This window comes from Panthera tigris, chromosome F2, assembly GCF_018350195.1.
Source record: "Panthera tigris isolate Pti1 chromosome F2, P.tigris_Pti1_mat1.1, whole genome shotgun sequence".
NCBI lineage: Eukaryota > Metazoa > Chordata > Mammalia > Carnivora > Felidae > Panthera > Panthera tigris.
Genome location: NC_056676.1, coordinates 78,279,143 through 78,296,261, shown reverse-complemented (window position 1 = coordinate 78,296,261; position 17,119 = coordinate 78,279,143). Strand labels below are relative to the sequence as shown.

The following is a 17,119-nucleotide window of genomic DNA, read 5'->3' as shown; positions in this document are numbered from 1 at the left end:
CCCTGGTCTAGGAGCTTGAACAGGTGGGGGAGAGAACAGACAGGTGGTTGCTGGAGGGGGTGGGGGGAATGGAATTGGTGAAGGCGGATGAAGAGGTTTCAACTTCTAGTTATAAGGTAAATAAGTGATGGGGATGAAAAGTACAGCATAGGGAAAATAGTCCATATTGTTGTAATAACTGTGTGAGCAGGTGGTAACTACGTTTATAGTGGGGTCATGTCGCGATGTATAAAAATATCAAATCACCATGTTGTACGCTTGAAACTGATGTGATACTGTATGTCAACTATACTGCAGTTTTTCTAAGTTTATTTATTTATTTTGAGAGAGGGGGGAGAGAGAGAATCGCAAGCAGGCTCCATGCTGTCAGCACAGAGCCTGACTCAGGGCTCGAACCCATGAACTGTGAGGTCATGACCTGAGCTGAAATCAAGACTCAGAAGCTTAACCGACTGAGACATACAGGCGCCCCAACTACACTGCAGTTTTTAAAAATTGAGGGAAAAAAATAGGGGCGCCTGGGTGGCGCAGTCGGTTGAGCGTCCGACTTCAGCCAGGTCACGATCTCGCGGTCCGTGAGTTCGAGCCCCGCGTCGGGCTCTGGGCTGATGGCTCGGAGCCTGGAGCCTGTTTCCGATTCTGTGTCTCCCTCTCTCTCTGCCCCTCCCCCGTTCATGCTCTGTTTCTCTCTGTCCCAAAAATAAAAAAAAAACGTTGAGAAAAAAATTTAAAAAAAAAATTGAGGGAAAAAAATAAAATAAATATTGAGGAAAAAAGAAAAGAAAAGAAAGAAGGAGCCAGTAACCCTGCAGTGAGGGCCTATTAAAATTCTAGGCTAGAGAGAATTTTCTCTCTTTCTCTCCCTCCTTCCCTCCTTGCCCCCCTTCTGGAAGCTCAGCGTTGAAGTCCTGTGTTTGCTATTTATCATCTTGTTACTCGTCGTGTAATCTTTGCACTTGGCTTGTCCATCATAAGACAGCTGCTCCCGTGAAGATTCAATACACTGAAGTACAGAGGATGCTTGGAGTAGCGCCTGGCCCAGAGGGGAGCCGCCTGGCACACAGTAGGTGCTGCCTGGCCCAGAGGGGAGCTGCCTGGCACACAGTAGGTGCTGCCTGGCCCAGGGGGAGCCGCCTGGTACACAGTAGGTGCTGCCTGGCCCAGAGGGGAGCCGCCTGGCACACAGTAGGCGCTGCCTGGCCCAGAGGGGAGCCGCCTGGCACACAGTAGGTGCTGCCTGGCCCAGAGGGGAGCCGCCTGGCACACAGTAGGTGCTGCCTGGCCCAGGGGGAGCCGCCTGGCACACAGTAGGTGCTGCCTGGCCCAGAGGGGAGCCGCCTGGCACACAGTAGGCGCTGCCTGGCCCAGAGGGGAGCCGCCTGGCACACAGTAGGTGCTGCCTGGCCCAGAGGGGAGCCGCCTGGCACACAGCAGGTGCTCTCTGTTGCCCATATGCCCTTGAGAAAGTCACATGAGCTGTCTGGCTCAGTTACTCATCTGAAACATAGGAATGAGAAACCCATCCGATCGTTTTGCTACAGCATTTTATCCATCAGTTCTGGAAGTCTTGATTAAGTGCTTCCCGGGAGCTGGAAACTGGCTGCAGGTGATGGGGGTGTGGGGCTTCACGTGACAGGCACAGCCCTGTTCACACAGAACTTCTATCTCAGGGGGAAAAAAACAACACATTGAAACGTTAGCATGTAAAAAATATGAGGGAAACCACAGTGAGAGAGCACCTCACACTTGTCAGAAGGGCTGTTGAAAAGATTCGAAATAACACGTGCTGGTGAGGAGGAGGAGAAAGGGAACCTTTGTGTGCTGTCGGTGGGAATGTGAATTGGTGCAGACACTTGGAAAACAGTGTTCCTCAGAACATTACAAATAGAACTACCCTATGATCCGCCAATCCCAGCTCTGGAAATGTATCCAAAGGAAGGGAAATTGCCTCCTGGAAAGGATACCTGCACCCTCATGTTCGTTGCACCATTATTTACAGAAGCCAAGACGTGGAGACAACGTAACTGTCCGCATCCACGTGTGGATGGAGGGGTAGAAGGTGGTAGTGTAGACGTACAATGGAGTATAAGAAACCGAGGAAATCCTACATTTGCAACAACGTGGATGGGCCTTGAGGGCATTATGCTAAAGGAAATTGGCATAGATGGGCATATGGGGCGGTGTTCCCCAAGAAGAGGGTTTAGGGGCGGGAGTGGGTGGGTGGAGGGATGGGCTGGAAACGAGGAAGTGTGGGTAGAGAGTTGAACGGTGAGCCCAGCGCATAGTAATGGTCTCATGAGAAGCCAGAGGCTGGAGGGACTGGGCAGCTGGTTCGTGGTCAGCTACGCGGAGAAGGAATGGCAGCCCCTGAAGCCCCGTCAGCTTCGTTCTCCAGGTGTGGGGCGGCAGGTGCAGCAGAGCCTGGGCTGTGGGCGGGGGAGAACCACAGCTGTGGAGGAGCACAGAGGCAGGTGACCCCTCCACATGCCACCCCAGGCTGGCCCCTCCGGCTACAGACCCCTAGGGGCGGCGGCAGTCTGTGATGGGACGTGCAGCCCCAGCGGGTGCCCTGGACGGAAGGAGGGCATGTGGGCAGGGGCCCCGCCGTGTCCTCCGGCCTCAGCTCATCTCTAGTTACAGCTCTGCCTTGGCCAGCTGCATTAGTCCAGGGGGAGGTGGAAAGGCTGCCCAGCGGTTCCTCCTGGACATCTGGCTGTGATTTCCCACCAGCCTCACCAAAGCTCTCCCCCCGCCGCAGGAATGAAGCCAGTGGCCATTCTCAGAACCCACCTCCACCAGTGCTTGGGGGAGAGGCCAGAAGCAAATGAGCAGCTGGGCCCGCCAGGTTCTCTTCTGCCCCCAGGGCCCAGTGAATGGGTCCTGGCCTTGCCGTCTGCTCCCATAAGGCGTTCGGTGCCTGGCAAGGTAGAGGACTGAACCAGGATACCCTGCCCTTCCCTGGGGATTTCCCGGGTCACTGGTGCTCTGATTGTGGGGACATGACCCTGAGCCTGGACACAGATGGGTCTGATCCCAGGCCGCATGCTAATGGAGGGAATGTGGCCGTAACTAGAGAAAAAGAAATCACACCTTATCTTGTTTGCCCATCTCTGCTGAGAACCACAGAATGTCCCTGTGGGGAGGCATTTGGGGCTCATTCCGCCTGCCCTGTGCTTTCCCGGGACCGCATGGGGAGGTGCTATGTCCCAGCCATGGAGTGACTTAGGGTCAACTCTGGTGCCAGAACCCGGGCCTTCTTCACGCCCTGTCTCTTACCGCCTCCCCTTTCCTACAGGGACTCTTGTCTCCTCTCCTTGGGGCAGAGTGAAATATCTTGTGAGAACCCCCCTGGATTTATGTGATACGTTTGCATCTTTCTGCTCCTTTGTGTTTATGTTTCTGTCTGCTCAGAATCCCTGGAGGGAAGGAGGAGGCTCTGTTGACTTACCTGTGGTCTGTACAGCAGCCTGTCATGTAGGATCTGCACCTTGTAAGGCAGCCCTTGGGGTGCTTCTCCTCCTCGGGTCTCGTGGAAGCCCAGAGTTGTGGGTGACTGTCGGCAGACTGGGCATGGGTGATGGTCCCCCCAGAACCAGGTCGCACGGTGAGAACGGGCAGGAGGGAAAGGCAGATCGCCGCTTGGTGGAGACGGTGGTGGCTGAGTGCTGAGCTGGCTGCTTCCTGTACTTGCTCACGAATCCCCCTGGGGACCCTGAAGGGTGGGCGTCCAGAGCGTGGACCCATTTCTGGAATCGAGAAAACTAGCCTCGGAGGCTGTAAAGACAGAGGGTGCCGTGCACTAAGGCAGCCACTCACTCCCTGCAAAGGAGCCAACAGTACAGAGACAGCCACGAGGAAGCGTAAGGAGGTGTTCGCTCGGGTGGGACGGACAAAATTGCCCCCAGGCAGCGAATTTGGGTCAGAGGTTTTGCATCAAAGTCAGAAGGCAAAGCTTTGGGGAGAAAAGTTCCGCGTTAGAAGCCGGATGCCGTCATCCTCAGGACCAGCTTTCCCGTAGAACACACTGCCCGGCTGCTGGTGTTTCCTGGGTTTGGCCTCAAAGGACCTTTGAGGGGTGGGGGGTGGGAGGGGGGCTGTGGCCATGCACCAGGCGTGGTGGAGGGAGGTTCGGGTGGGGTGGCACCGGGGGGCATTTGTTGGCGTCAGATTCCTCCCTGTAAGACCAGAGTCCTGGACGGTAGGGTCATCCTGTAGGCCCTTTCCTGATCCTCAGTTCTGGCTGCTGGCGATGTGCTGTAAGAATACTGGTTCTAGAAGTCTCTCCATTTCCCCTGGCAGCCCAGCTCAGCCGCTGACCTTTCCTCGCCTTGTGCGTCTTCCCCTGCCAGACTTTGGGGTGCGCTGGGCAGATTGCACGGGGTGTGCATTTCAACCAGGCCCAGGTCTGCCTCTTGTCTCTGCCACTCACCGCAAGGTGACTTAGACGGACCGGGGAGCCTCTGTGAGTGAGCCCCAGTGCCAGCTGCAAACTGGGAGAGGCCAACCCACCGGAAGGCTGTGGAGAGACTTAAGTGAAATCTGCTGGATGGTGGGCTTCAGGAGGGCACGGACTTTTGCCCTTTCTGTTCCCTGTGGCCTCCCTGGCATCCAGGCAGTGATCATGTCCCTGCCGTAGTGGCCACTCGGGAATCATTGATTCATGTCCTGCTCCACTCCCTAATGGTTAACGTCCCAGGAGAACACGAGTGTCTGAGTCCTGACGGTGCACTGCCTGAGCCCCTGCCCACCGCTGGCCACAGACCCCACATTGCTGATCCCTGCCCTCACCTGTCCTATGAGCATCTCACGGATTCTGCTCATTTAAGGGCTTCTTGAGGGTCCCCAGAGCCCTTGTTGGACAGACAGATCACTCGACCCACGATGGTCCGCAGCCTGCCGTGGCCCAAAGATGGGGGTAGTGGGGGTCAGACAGACCTGGATTTGGAGTTTGCATCCCTGATGCTGAGCTCTGTGACCTGGGGACGAGTCGCTGAGTCTTGTGAGCTCACAGGGGGTCACTCTCCTGCTGCTTCGACCTGCTTTCCTCCAGCTCACCCTTCAAGTCTCAGTGGAGGCGTCCCCGACCCTCCAACCAGCTTGGGGCCCGCTGCGTTCATCCTGGCCTCGCCTTACAGCTTCCCACTGGCTGTCATCACCTGCTGGAGACGTCAGTGCCTTATTTGGCCAATTTCCATCTTGTCCCCTGGCCAGCGCCTCCCTGAGGACAGCACATTTGTCATTGGGCCCATTATACCCTGGAGCAGCTCCGTGCCAGGTACATAGTAGGCATTCATTAAACGTGGGATGAAGGAAAGAAAGTTTGCACTTAGGTTTGGTGCCTCTCAGATGCCAGCTGAGCCTGCTGGGCCAAAGTGCCCAGGACCCACGTGGCACCTGGGTGCTGGCCGAGGGCTCTGGTGCCCTTCCGAGTTCCCATGGCACCGCATCTCCTGCCCCCAACTAGAGGAGGTCCTCAGGGCCTGTGCTGACACCTGCTGGTGTCCAGCCCACGGGCACCCCCGAGGGAAGAGAGTTCCCAGGAAACCAGGGACCTCTGAAATCCCACCCTTCTTGGGCAGCCACACTCTTATGCTAACTACATCACCTACTACCTGGACTCAGTCGCCCACTCTTAACTCCCCGGGAGACATCTCTTCATTGGCCTGAATTGCAAGCCCTGCCTTGGGTCCCCAGGCTTTCCTGAGCTGGCGTCTTCCTACCTTCCTGTCTCCTCGAACCACTCAGCGCAGGGCTTGGTCCCCCTCCCCACCCCAGGGCAAGCCAAGCCCCTTCCTCCTCAGGGCTCTGTGCCCCTTGCTGCTACCTGCTGCCTGTTTGCTCTTGCTGTGGCTGGCTTGTCCCCTTCTTAGCTCTCAACCCAGATGTCACCCAGCCAAGAGGACTTCCCAGACCAGCGTATCCAACGTGCACCCTGGCCCCCACAGCCAGCGCCCGGACATATCCCCTACATATTTCCTCCATAGCACGGAGCATAGCTGATGGCCCACTGGCTTCTCTGTCTCTCTTGGCCTTCTGCTTCCTCCACTAGGCACGTGACCACCGAGAGGCCAGGGCACGTGTTTGCACTCACTCCTCACACTGGGAGGTATGTGCCAGGCCCTTGGCAAAAATGTATTGACTGAATGAATGAATGAATGAATGAACGAGCACTCATTAGGTGCCAGGCACCATGCCAAGAAGTTCCCACTCACTATCCCATTTAAGCTGCAGGATTACCTCTGATGGGGAGACGCCCCCCACACTTGCATCCCTATTTCCAGATCTGGGAGCACGCACGAGGGGCAGCTGACGTCAGAGAGGCGAGGTCTGCAGACTCCAGGCCACGTTCCCCATCAGCCGTGGAGAGCACGGTCTCCCTCTGGCCCTGTTTCAGCCTCACCTTACCTCAGAGAGCGAGCACGGGCTGGGGCTGGGAGAGTGGAGGCGGCCTGGCATGAGGCCCTCTGGCGTTCTCCCGGCCGAGGCTGGCAGGTCAGCTGGTGCAGGCCCAGCAGGCCTCCAGGCCTCCCAGGCTCACTTCTGCAAATGGTGCTTACAGCCACCAGCCCTCCTGCCTCCCCTCCCCTGGAGCCTCCTGCTGGCCAGCAACAGTGTCCCAGGGCCCGGCTGAGACCCGCTTTTAAAAAATAATAGTAATTGGATGCCTGGGTGGCTTAGTTGGTTGAGTGTCTGCCTTTGGCTCAGGTCATGATCTCACAATTTGTGAGTTCGAGCCCCACCTTGGGATCTCTGCCGTGAGTGCCGAGTGTATGCTTCAGACCCTCTGCCCCTCCCCCTCACTCTCTGTCCCTCCCCGCTCATGCTCTCTCTCTCAAAAATAAACAAACCTTAAAAAGATCAAAATAATAGTAACAAAAGCCTGAAAAGACTGCACTAGTAAATCACATTCAAATCTTTAAAGCAAATTTGAAAATACAAAGATACAAAGAGGGGACAAAGAATCACTCCCAAGTTCTGCCTCCCGGAGGTAACCACGGCCTAAATATCCTGTGCCCTTCCTGACGCCCCAATATGTGTGTCTGTGGGAGCCAGCGAGAGGGTGCTGGCGTCACACCAAGTTGAACCCTCTTTCTGCAAACGAGCTGCCTGATTGAAGTGGGTCATCTCGGCTGTCCTAGCCTCAGTTCTCTCATCTGCAAGATGGGCTTGATGAGCAGCACTGATTGGTGCCAGACGGGACGCCTCAGTCAGCAGCCAACGCAAAACCCCGCCTGCGGGAGCTGTGATCCCAGCTTACGTGCTCATGACTCCTGCAGGACCTACTCCTTTCACTCCCGTGGCCTGTCTGGATGATGGAACCGCTGGGGATTTGCGGGGCGTCAGCTGCACAGGACTGGAGAGTAGGAGCTCACAGGCTGCAGCGTCTAAGTAGCTTCTGTGAGAGAGAAGGGGCCCCTGTTTGGGGTTGGTAGCCATCTTGCTGTCTGTCCACTCTGGGGTCCCCAGTACCCAGCTCGGAGCCTGCTGTAAATGGTCACAAGCGAGCAGGTGCGCGGGCAGAATTTAGCCAGCGCCTGGATCCTATAGGTGCAGGGTAAGGAGGCCCATCTACAACAAGTCAGGGCCCTTCGTGAGTGGAAGGTGCTGCCTCCAGAGGTAGCAGCCGGCCGTCTGTCTGTGCAGGCTTTGGAGACAGACGAACTTGGGTCCCCGTCAGCTGGGTGACTTAAGCAGGTGACTTTCGGAAAGACTGCATGGTGCGTGGTCGGGAGCCAGATGCTGGATTCATCGAGCCGCCTGTATTGTTAGCGGGCTCTGCGGCCTTGGACCATCCATTTACTAACTTCCTTAGGCCTTTCTTTCCCCATCTGTAGATACTAGCACTTGCCCCTTGAAGCTGAAGGGAGAAGTGGATTCACTGTGTTAATGTGTTCAACATGCTCAGGACGGTGTCTGGTGCCCAGCAGCCTCTGCACGTGACCGTCTGCTGATCACGGAGACCCCGCTGCCCCCAGCAGAGCGGAAACAGTCTGCACGCCCAGTGCCATACTGGACGTGTGGGTCCTCCGTCCCCGGGAGCCACTGGCATTGCCGTCATAGTTGCTACTCACGTTGTCCCGGGCCCTGGAGCCTGGTGCAGTGTCGGCTGGCTCTCTAGAGTGAGGGTGACTTCCTGGCTGGCCTCGGAGCAGCGAGGGAGCTGTTCTGTGTGCCTGCTGGTACCTGATTCACCTCCTTCCTCCTCTGCCTCTCCCCCACCCTCTCGGAATGCCAGCACCTCGTCTGTGGCTAGCTGGACTCAGTGACGGTCACTGCGAAGTGCTGGGTGAGTTGAAGGCTTCCTGTCTGTTGCTCACCGAGACCTCTGCTCCCTCTTCTGTGGTCCTGCTGATTTGCCTTGACTGCAGCCACCGTCTGTTCTCCTAGATTCTAGACGTAGATTGACCTTTATTTCACATCCGGGTTCTCCTCTCATCCTGGGGAGTTCCTTAACCTTTTAGCCTCTGTTTTTAAATCTGTGTAATGGGGGGAAAAATCTATCCCCTAGAGTGGTTGTTGGGGGTAAAATCTCCAGCTGGGAGATTGGCACACAGTAGGCAGTCAATGGTTGCAGACACTCTCTTTTCCCAGACAAAGACACTCTTGGCTGAGAGCCTGGGGATGACATGGCTGTGTGTTCTCTAGACAGAAGTGTGGGCGTGTCAGCGCAAAGCAGAAGGGCATCCTGTGCGAGCACACTTTCCCCTTCTGCCATGTGGTAAACTGAGGACAGCTGATGTGTTTTTCCACAGAAGCTACAGTGAATTCCTGGTTTTTTCCCTCTTGAAGAGCAGCTCTGGTCAATCAGCAGCTGGCCTCTCTTGAAAGCTTCTGGGGGAAATAGAAGTGGTTCTGTGGGCAGAGAGATCTTTTTCTCTCCAGAAGTCTAGAATATTCTACCTACCCAAAGACCAAGGAAGAATGACCATAAATCAGCTCCCAGGGAGAAGGTCTTTGTGATCAGTCATATTCTTGCTCTTTCAAAAAGGAAAATTGACCAAGTAACCAAGAACTAAGTACACATGTTGGACCCTGAGGACTTACCCATCCTTAATTCCAGAACGGCTTCTCAGGTTGATACTGAATGATTTCCAGGTACACCCATATTTACTGGGATAGTGAAGATAATCCAGTCTGTCTGTGGCTCCTTTACCAGGAAGGTAATGTACCCGTTCTTACCACCCTCTTGAGTTGTCCTTGGGCATCTGGAAAGAGAGGCAGCTTCCAAATCCTGGAGCCTGGCAAATCAGTGCAGCTCCCATAAAAGGGAATGTGTGCAGGTTTGGGATGTGCATAACTGCAAAAAAAAAAAACCAACAAAACAAACCGCTCCTGTGGCTCAAATGGAAGTGTGTTTTTCTTACCCTCTTCACCCAGCCTTGGGTTGCTGCTGTTGGAAGTCCCTGTCTCCTCAGTTGTCCTTGGAAGTCCTGCAGACATTATGTCCCGCCATCTAAGGAGGAGGGAGAGTCACCTTGCCAAGTGCATCTCCCTATCTGTCCCGTTTCATCAGGAAAAGCAAAGGCTTTTTGAGAGACCACCCCTCTGCCAACCACAGCAAACTTTGGTTACTTATTTTCTCGTCCAGACCTGGGTCACGTGTGTGTCCCTAGCAGCAAGGGAGGCTAAAAAGGTGGAGGACAGAATAACCTCTGTTGGCTAAGACCGGCTGCCAGCCAGCCACAGCTCTTCTCCTTGGGCTGAAAAGTGCCGTTTGGAGTGAAAGGGGTATTCTTTTAGGGAACAGGGTCTGTCAGCCCTCCATGGCAGGAGCCCGGATCTGGGACATTTCTCACTTCTCGGCAGCGTCACGATGGAGCCCGTGCCTGGAAGGCCATCCAGCAGTGACTTCTCGGCTTAGCTGTCACTGGTCATTTCCAGCCATCACGAACTCGGGCAGCTCTGACACTTTGTGTCACTGTGTCACCACAGTCAGCCCATGAGTGCCCTGAGGGCAGGGATGGCAACTTGTCTTTTATCCCATTTGTGGGTCTCTAGAACTAGCTCTGTGCCCGGAACGTTTCGGGACCTCAGATATTTTAGTTGAAGTAAATGAGTTGATGTGGAAATAAATAGATCATTATGCAAAGTGTGGAAATATCTTGGCCAAACAGATACAGTTATAGGCTGAGAGGGACTTTGGATGCTGACCCTGTGTTCCTGCCAAGCAGGTGAACCCAGAGGCCCCAGCATCCCTGCAAAGCCTGGCTGGAGGGGGTAATTTGGGAACCATTTGTCCTGACGTACTAAGTCGGCTATAAATTGCCCCTTGATCCTCTCGAATGTATAAGCGCTAGATATGGCTCCAAAAGGGGATTGGCAGGTGGTTTGGGGAACGAGTCCTTAAAGTGGTTTGGGCAGAAGTTCTAATGTCTTTGAAAAGAGCCTCCGTCTTACCTGTGCTCATGGTCCTTGGACCGTCCTTGCACATCTGGGTTTGGGAATCAGGTCACAACCTCGGGATATTTTCAGAGACAAGGCTCAGTGGCCCTGCCTGCCCTGAGCTCCAGCCATCAGTCTCCAGAGATTTGCTCATAATCAAGGATAGAACCTTCTGAGTCAGTGCATTCGCAGTGACGCATGACCCACAGCCCGTCTCGCTGGCAGCCTTCCAAGCAACTGATGGTCACCCCACAGCTGCCGCCGTCCTGGGTGGAGCCGTCTAAATATTGCACGGGGCCTGGATCCTCTCTTGTATTTGGTCCTAGACAGACAGCTTGGTGCTGTTTCCAAAATAACCCCTTCCATGTGCCTCGTCGGACCTCGCGGTGCCTTGTAAGATAAACATGAAAAATATCTCCACCCAAATCGGGGACGATTTCGTGCTTTCCCCCGGCTGCTGATGATAAAAGGGGCCCCAGACCGGCCCTGCCCTGAAGCACGCGTGCCCTGAATATGAAAAGAGGTCATTGCACACAGAACAGATGGGGGAATGTCTAATGAGGGGAGGTTATAATAGTGACATGGAGAGGGCAGGGTCTAGGCGAAGGAAAGCAAGATTCCTCAGGTGCTGAATTTGACGACCACCCTCCCTCGTGCCAGTCCTGTGACGAGCTTGAGCTGGCCCAGCCCTCCAGGCAGCCCCGTGCTCAGTGCGTGATTTATAAGGTCTCCCCGTCAGAAACACTTGCATGGAGACAGAAGTTAAGGGACTTATCCAACACACTGTGCCAGTTGGTCAGGAGCCTGGCACTTGAATCAAGGACTTTAAAATTCTAAGTTGGGGGGCACCTGGGTGGCTCAGTCGGTTGAGCGTCCGACTTCGGCTCAGGTCACAATCTCACGGTTCATGGGTTCGAGCCCCGCATCGGGCTCTGTGCTGACAGCTCGGAGCCTGGAGCCTGCTTCCAATTCTGTGTCTCCCTCTCTTTCTGCCTCTCCCCCTCTCGTGCTCTGTCTCTGTCTCAAAAAAAAAATAAACATTAAAAAAAATTTTTTTAAACTCTAAGTTGGTGCTCTTTCTGCGATTTTTAGGGCAACTGAGTTTCTGTCTCTTCCAGTTTTTTTAAGTGAAGAATCATGAAGACCTTAATATGAGACATTAACGTAATATCCTATAATGAAGTTTTGCTTTTATTTTCTTCTGTAAGACTTACTCTATTGCCTTCGGACAATTGAGCAGTTTTTTTCTGTTGGAATGGGACCTGAGGCTCCTCGGGGTAGCATCAGGAGACACCTTGCCGGTGGGCCCCCAGCGCACGTTTCCCGCTCTACGGGCACCGCTAACTTGGAATCTGTATGTGTGTGTTCAAGCCTTTATAAATGTTCCCTCTGCTGGTGCCGCTCTCGGGCTTTTGTCTGTCTGGCTAGGTCTTAACTGTTCCGTTAAGGAAGCCTCGAGAACCACTGTTTCCAGAAGAGCTTTCCTGACCCCCCCAAGCCTGGTGAGGTGTCAGACCTGTGTCCCAGATCCCCCAGCAACCACGCCCGTCCTGTCACTTATTACACTGTGTTGATCATGTCACTTTTGGTGTCTGACTCCCTCTAATGGGGGACTGAGTTCCTTGAGGGTAGGGACCCTCCTTGTTTGTGATTCACCCCCCAGTACAGGGCACGGTATTTACAGAATAGGTGCTCCACAAGCACACGCGGGCGTGAACCCATCAGCTGCGTGCGCTGCCCCCGCGTGTGCCCCGGGCACTGGCCATCCTCCATGCCAGGAGCTGGGGGCTCCGGGTGCTGTCACCTTCCCCAGAGTGACTGTGGGTGGCATTTGCTCATCCAGCTCTTGTCTTCTCTTGCTTTTCTCAGACGTGCTGTGCCCCAGCGTCCGTGTGCAAGGAGACCGATTTAAGCACACCAATGGCGACAGCAAAGAAATCACAGGTAAGAGAGAGACCGCCGGCTCGCCATGCCGCCCTGAGCTGGCCCTGAGCGCGGTCCTCCTTGACGCAGGGCTGGCCTCGCCACCCTCTCCGCCGAAGCTTAATGGAAGGAATCACACAAGCTGGGCAGGCGGCAGCCCCCTCCTGCGGGCCGTCCAGCCGTGAGCAGCCGTCCTGTTTCCATCTGCGAGTCGGTGGTGACCCTATGGGAGCCCCTAAATAATGCATCAGAACGAACGAGTTGGGGGACGAGTAAGTGAATGATGGGCCAGGCGAGCGAAGGAATGGAGAGATCAGTGCATTCGGAGTGAGAGAGAGAGCCAGAGTTTTTAAATCCGTGAGGGGGTGATAGGAGATAGTGTGCCCCCGGCAGCAGAAATCCCCCTGCAGCGCCCCTTCCCAGGCTGTCCCCGCCTGACGGGGTGCACAGGGGACGTGGCAACGGCTAAGTGCGCTTCCCACCCTCCTGAGAGCCACGAGCGTGGGAGTGGGGTGTGCTCCTCCCTGTGGCCCGCATCCGGCAAAGCACTCTCTGAATGACGATCTCAGGGGAGTTTCCTCCACATCCAGGCCGCCAGCCCCGCCAGGTGCAGGGGGGCCAGGCACCCCCTCCTCCTGTGGCTCCGGAGCTGGTCTGCATCCTCCGCTGGGGGCTGGGAGGGGTCAGAACCAGGCGCTTCACAGGAGCTGTCTGGGCGACACTCTCCTGGGACGCTACTGAGTCAGGGTGCCCCCGTCCACCAGAAGATGCTAGCATCTGCGTGTTCATGCTTGAGGGACGTTTCTAGAATAGGTAGAAGACGGCCCTGCCTGCTTGCACAGCAGGTGAAATGTGTCCCAGAGTGACTCGGCCCTCAGGCAGTTTTTGGGGGAAGAAACAGCCGGCTTTAGTGCCCCTCATTCCAAGGTCCACGTTTGACCCAATTCCTGGCGGTTCCCGGTGGTTCCCGGCGGGTTCCAGCTGCAGTCACCTGCCGGGGTGGCCCGCTTAGTGCCACACGCTTCCCCCACTCCTCTTCCTCCCTGTCCCCGGTCCCCACTCCCCCATCAAGCGCCTCTGGAAGGAAGACGGCTTTAGTCTCCCGGTGCCTGGTGCCCGGTGTGCCGCTGGTGTTCAGTGAGCAGCCGTCCCTCCCAGGGCCCTCTGTCAACCCGGGAGATGATGATGGCTCTCCTCCTCTTTGCTTTCATAACCCCATTCCCTTGCAGGGAATATATCCGTAGCTGCCTTGCTCTGCCTAGGCTGGCACGAAGCTTCTGGGCAGTTTGACATCAGGGTTCCCGCTCGCTGCCTTGGCAATCCCCATCCGTGCACTGAAGTCCGTGTTGAAGGCAGATTCCTACCTGCTGTGTTTTGTAGTTGGGGAAACTGAGGCACAGGTGCGTTCAGGCAGGCAGACCGTGGAAAGGAAGGAAAGGAGAGAGGAAGGAAGAAGTCACAGATGACTTAGCGAATCTGCCTGTGTCACTGCAAGTCAGATGGGCTTGCCTGCCGTCCTGTTTCGTTCTGTGGAAAAGAGCCCAAACGTGTTATCTGCTGATGCTTTTTTAAAAAATTCTTAATGCATATTTATTATTTTTGAGAGAGAAAGAGAGAGAGTGTGAGCAGGGGATGGGCAGAGAGAGAGAGAGAGAGAGGGAGACACAGAATCCAAAGCAGGCTCCAGGCTCCGAGCTGTCGGCACAGAGCCCGATGTGGGGCTTGAACCCACAAACCGTGAGATCATGTCCTGAGTCGAAGTTGGATGCTTAACCGACTGAGCCACCCAGGTGCCCCAAGAGTAATTGATTCTTGCTGGGAAGAGTCACTGTGTGTGTGTGTGTGTGTGTGTGTGTGTGTGTGTGTGTGTGTGTGTTTCCGGGACACACGTGTGCACATGTGTGTGGGAACAAATTCTTCAGCCTCTGGTATATGAGGAGCATCCTGCTGACAGTCTGTTTGGTGACTGGAGAGAAGCGGGCACTCTGTTCGGAATCCGCAGCCTCTGTCTGCAGCCATTGGAACCTTCCTGAAATCTCCCCTCCCCTCTGCGGGCTCCGAGGCTCCCAGGAGGTGAATCGTAGCCCAGGCAGGCACCCGTCACACATGACACCCATGCCCTGTTGGTGCAGTGCTGTGCACACGGAGATCTTACTGGGTCTGTCCTCTCCTGTAACTACAGCCAGCCCAGAAGGAAGCCCCGCCATGTGGAAGCTGGATGGGGTTATGGAGAGAGGAGTCTCAGACCTGCCAGTTAAATACAGTTGGGTAATTGGAATCGTTTGTCCTTTGGGAAAAAATGGGGTTCCTAAAAGCCTCAGTTCCAGACACCCCCTCAGATGACTCTGGCAGGTTTTAGGGCTTACCAGGCCAAAACACCCAGGAAGGGGAGAGGGCAGGCAAGGCGGTTGGAGGTTTTGGTCTTAGGCTGGTCCTGCTGCTCCCAGACCCCTGGCCTCTCTGAGGCCCAGTTTCCCTGTCCGCATAACCTTACGTCCCACATAGTGTCTCTGAGGGTCCCTCTCGGCGCTCATAACTGAATGTTCCGAGAGTTTCATGACTGTGGGTGGAATACTACTTTCCCGGGAGATTGGCTGTTTGCTGCTTTAAGAACATGCTAGGTTCGGAGCATCTCTGAAATGTGGCCATGGGCATTCTGGATTCTTCTGTCTTCCCACCTGAGCTCCTGCACCCAGATACTCACCGAGGCACCGCCCACTACACCTCTCAAGTGGACCCTGGCCCGAGGCCTACCCCCGCCCCTGCCCCCCTCTTAGCAAGTCTCATCTCCCAGGCCTCCCTTTCCTGTCTCCCCACTGCCAGAATGACCTTCAGAATAGAAACAGGATTGTGTTTCTTTCTAGCTCTGAAGTCCTTGATGGATCTCCATTCCCCGCAGAAGGACACTCAGACTTTGCCACGTGGCCGACAGACCCAGCCTGGTCTTCCCCTGCCCACCCCATTCCCAGCCAGTGACCGTGGCTCCTGACATCCTGGCATAGCCAAGATTCTCCGAAGGAACTGGGCCGACTCGGGCCCCCTGACCTTTACACATCCAGTTACCTTGGATGCCCTTTCTTCCCCCTGTGTCTGCCCACCTTTTATTCTTCAAATCCAGGCTAAGCTTTGCCTCCTCTGGGAGCCCTCCCTGACTGCTCTTCAGGGGGATAAGGGAGAGATATCCCTTGTGTTTCTGCACAAGCCCTGTAGTTCTCCCTTCTAATCATTTACCCACAGTACCGACACTGCTTATCTATGCGTCTGCTTCTCTCTAGACACTACATTTTGGGGAGGCTGGGATTTATCCTGTTCATTATTGGGATCTTCACAGCCAACAGGGAATCCTGTCTTTCCACAAAATGTGCCACAAATAAGAAAACCTGAAGCTCCTGGCTTCCTCAGGGGCAGAAGCATGAACCGGATGAAATTGGTCACAAGCTGGTGAGAAAGCGTCCCTAGATGGGCCCTGTGCGCCTTGGCCAGACCCACTAAAGACCCGGGAGTGAGCATCGTGCCTGAGGAGTCCCAGTAAAGGTCCATTGAGTGCAGACCTTAGAAGGATGGGCGGGGAGCCCGGTGGGCACTGGTGTGGAGCAGGTGCACACAGTTGACCTGGGCCATGGCTAACGGTGTCGCTGATGCGACCTGTTTCAGCTGACCCCGTGATTTGGGGGGAGGTGGACCCCTGCAGTTCCTGCGCTAAACAATTGCTTCTTTATCACACGGTGCCTCGCATCAGAGTCCATTTACCTCGGGAACGTTTTTCATTTTCCTTCCCAGCCTTTTCTTTATTGCAGGCAATTCCTCTTTTCTCTCGGTGCCCTTTTGCTACCACCGGGTTAATTGCTTGTTGTTCAAAGCTTTGTCGTGTTTAAGTCTTTGTTTTTTTCCTTGTTTTTATTCCTCGAAACCCATAAAAGTGAAACCAGAAAGGAGAGCATATGTTTGCTTTTTCAAAACCTAGAAAAAAACATTCTCCCACGTGTAACGGCTTAAGGGAAGCCCAGCTTAAGGTGGCAGTGTCTAGGGACAGTTGACAGAGCTCTAGGGGAGCAGGCCCACTCTGCTGTTCTCACTGTTAAGGGGAAGTCTCTGGGCACGTGTCACCCAGATTGCAAGCACGCTGTCTGAACACAAGCCGCTGCTCCGTGGGACCCTCTGGGGGCCAGACACCTGCCGAGTGGTGGCTGTCCACCCCACACGGACAGGCAGAGAGCTGTGAGGGTCTTAGTACCTGCACCCCCGTTGTGGAGCCGCAGAGTCTAAGGGCAGGGATGGGGTCCGATGTGTCTGACTGAGATGCTCTCCCTCTCCCACTTTCCTTCCCTTAACTGGGGGCAGCTTCTCTTGAGCAATAACCTGACCCCTCCAACCCCATCACCTCCCTGTAGGGACCACCCCAGGCAGGCAGGACAATCAGAGAGTTTCACAAATGAGAGAGCCCTCACGGACCCACTGGCGCCGGGCCTCTGGGCGTGCCAGGTACAGGCACCTGCTGAGCGCGGCCCTGCCTGCAGGAATGTGCGAGATCCTCGAGGTGGCGGCCTGCAGGCGGGCCATTATCCCCGCCTTGGTGGCAGAGGAGACACGAGGACGCAGACCGTGTGCGTGGCTAGTGCTGGACCAGTTTTCGGACCCAGGACGGACTGTCCCCAAAACCTCCTCTGCTTGTTCTGCCTTGCTGGGGCCCAGACGGGCTCTACGCTCTTTACCATTTGGTGTCTAGTCCATGGAACCTGCAGGGCCTTCTTGGCCAGTCACCCCGTCCCCAGGCGGGCCCCCAGCCACTTCCGCTGCCCAGAGCTTCCCAGCC

The 17,119-nt window shown here is 55.3% G+C and overlaps 1 protein-coding gene across 1 annotated transcript in view; it reads left to right on the top strand.

The window, feature by feature from the left end:
- COL22A1 (collagen type XXII alpha 1 chain) overlaps positions 1-17,119 on the top strand; it is a 257,921-nt gene that overhangs the window by 36,503 nt on the left and 204,299 nt on the right. The window contains exon 4 of the mRNA XM_042973098.1: positions 12,253-12,327. Within this exon, the coding sequence (XP_042829032.1) occupies positions 12,253-12,327 (75 nt within the window). The remainder of the gene's footprint in view (positions 1-12,252; positions 12,328-17,119) is intronic.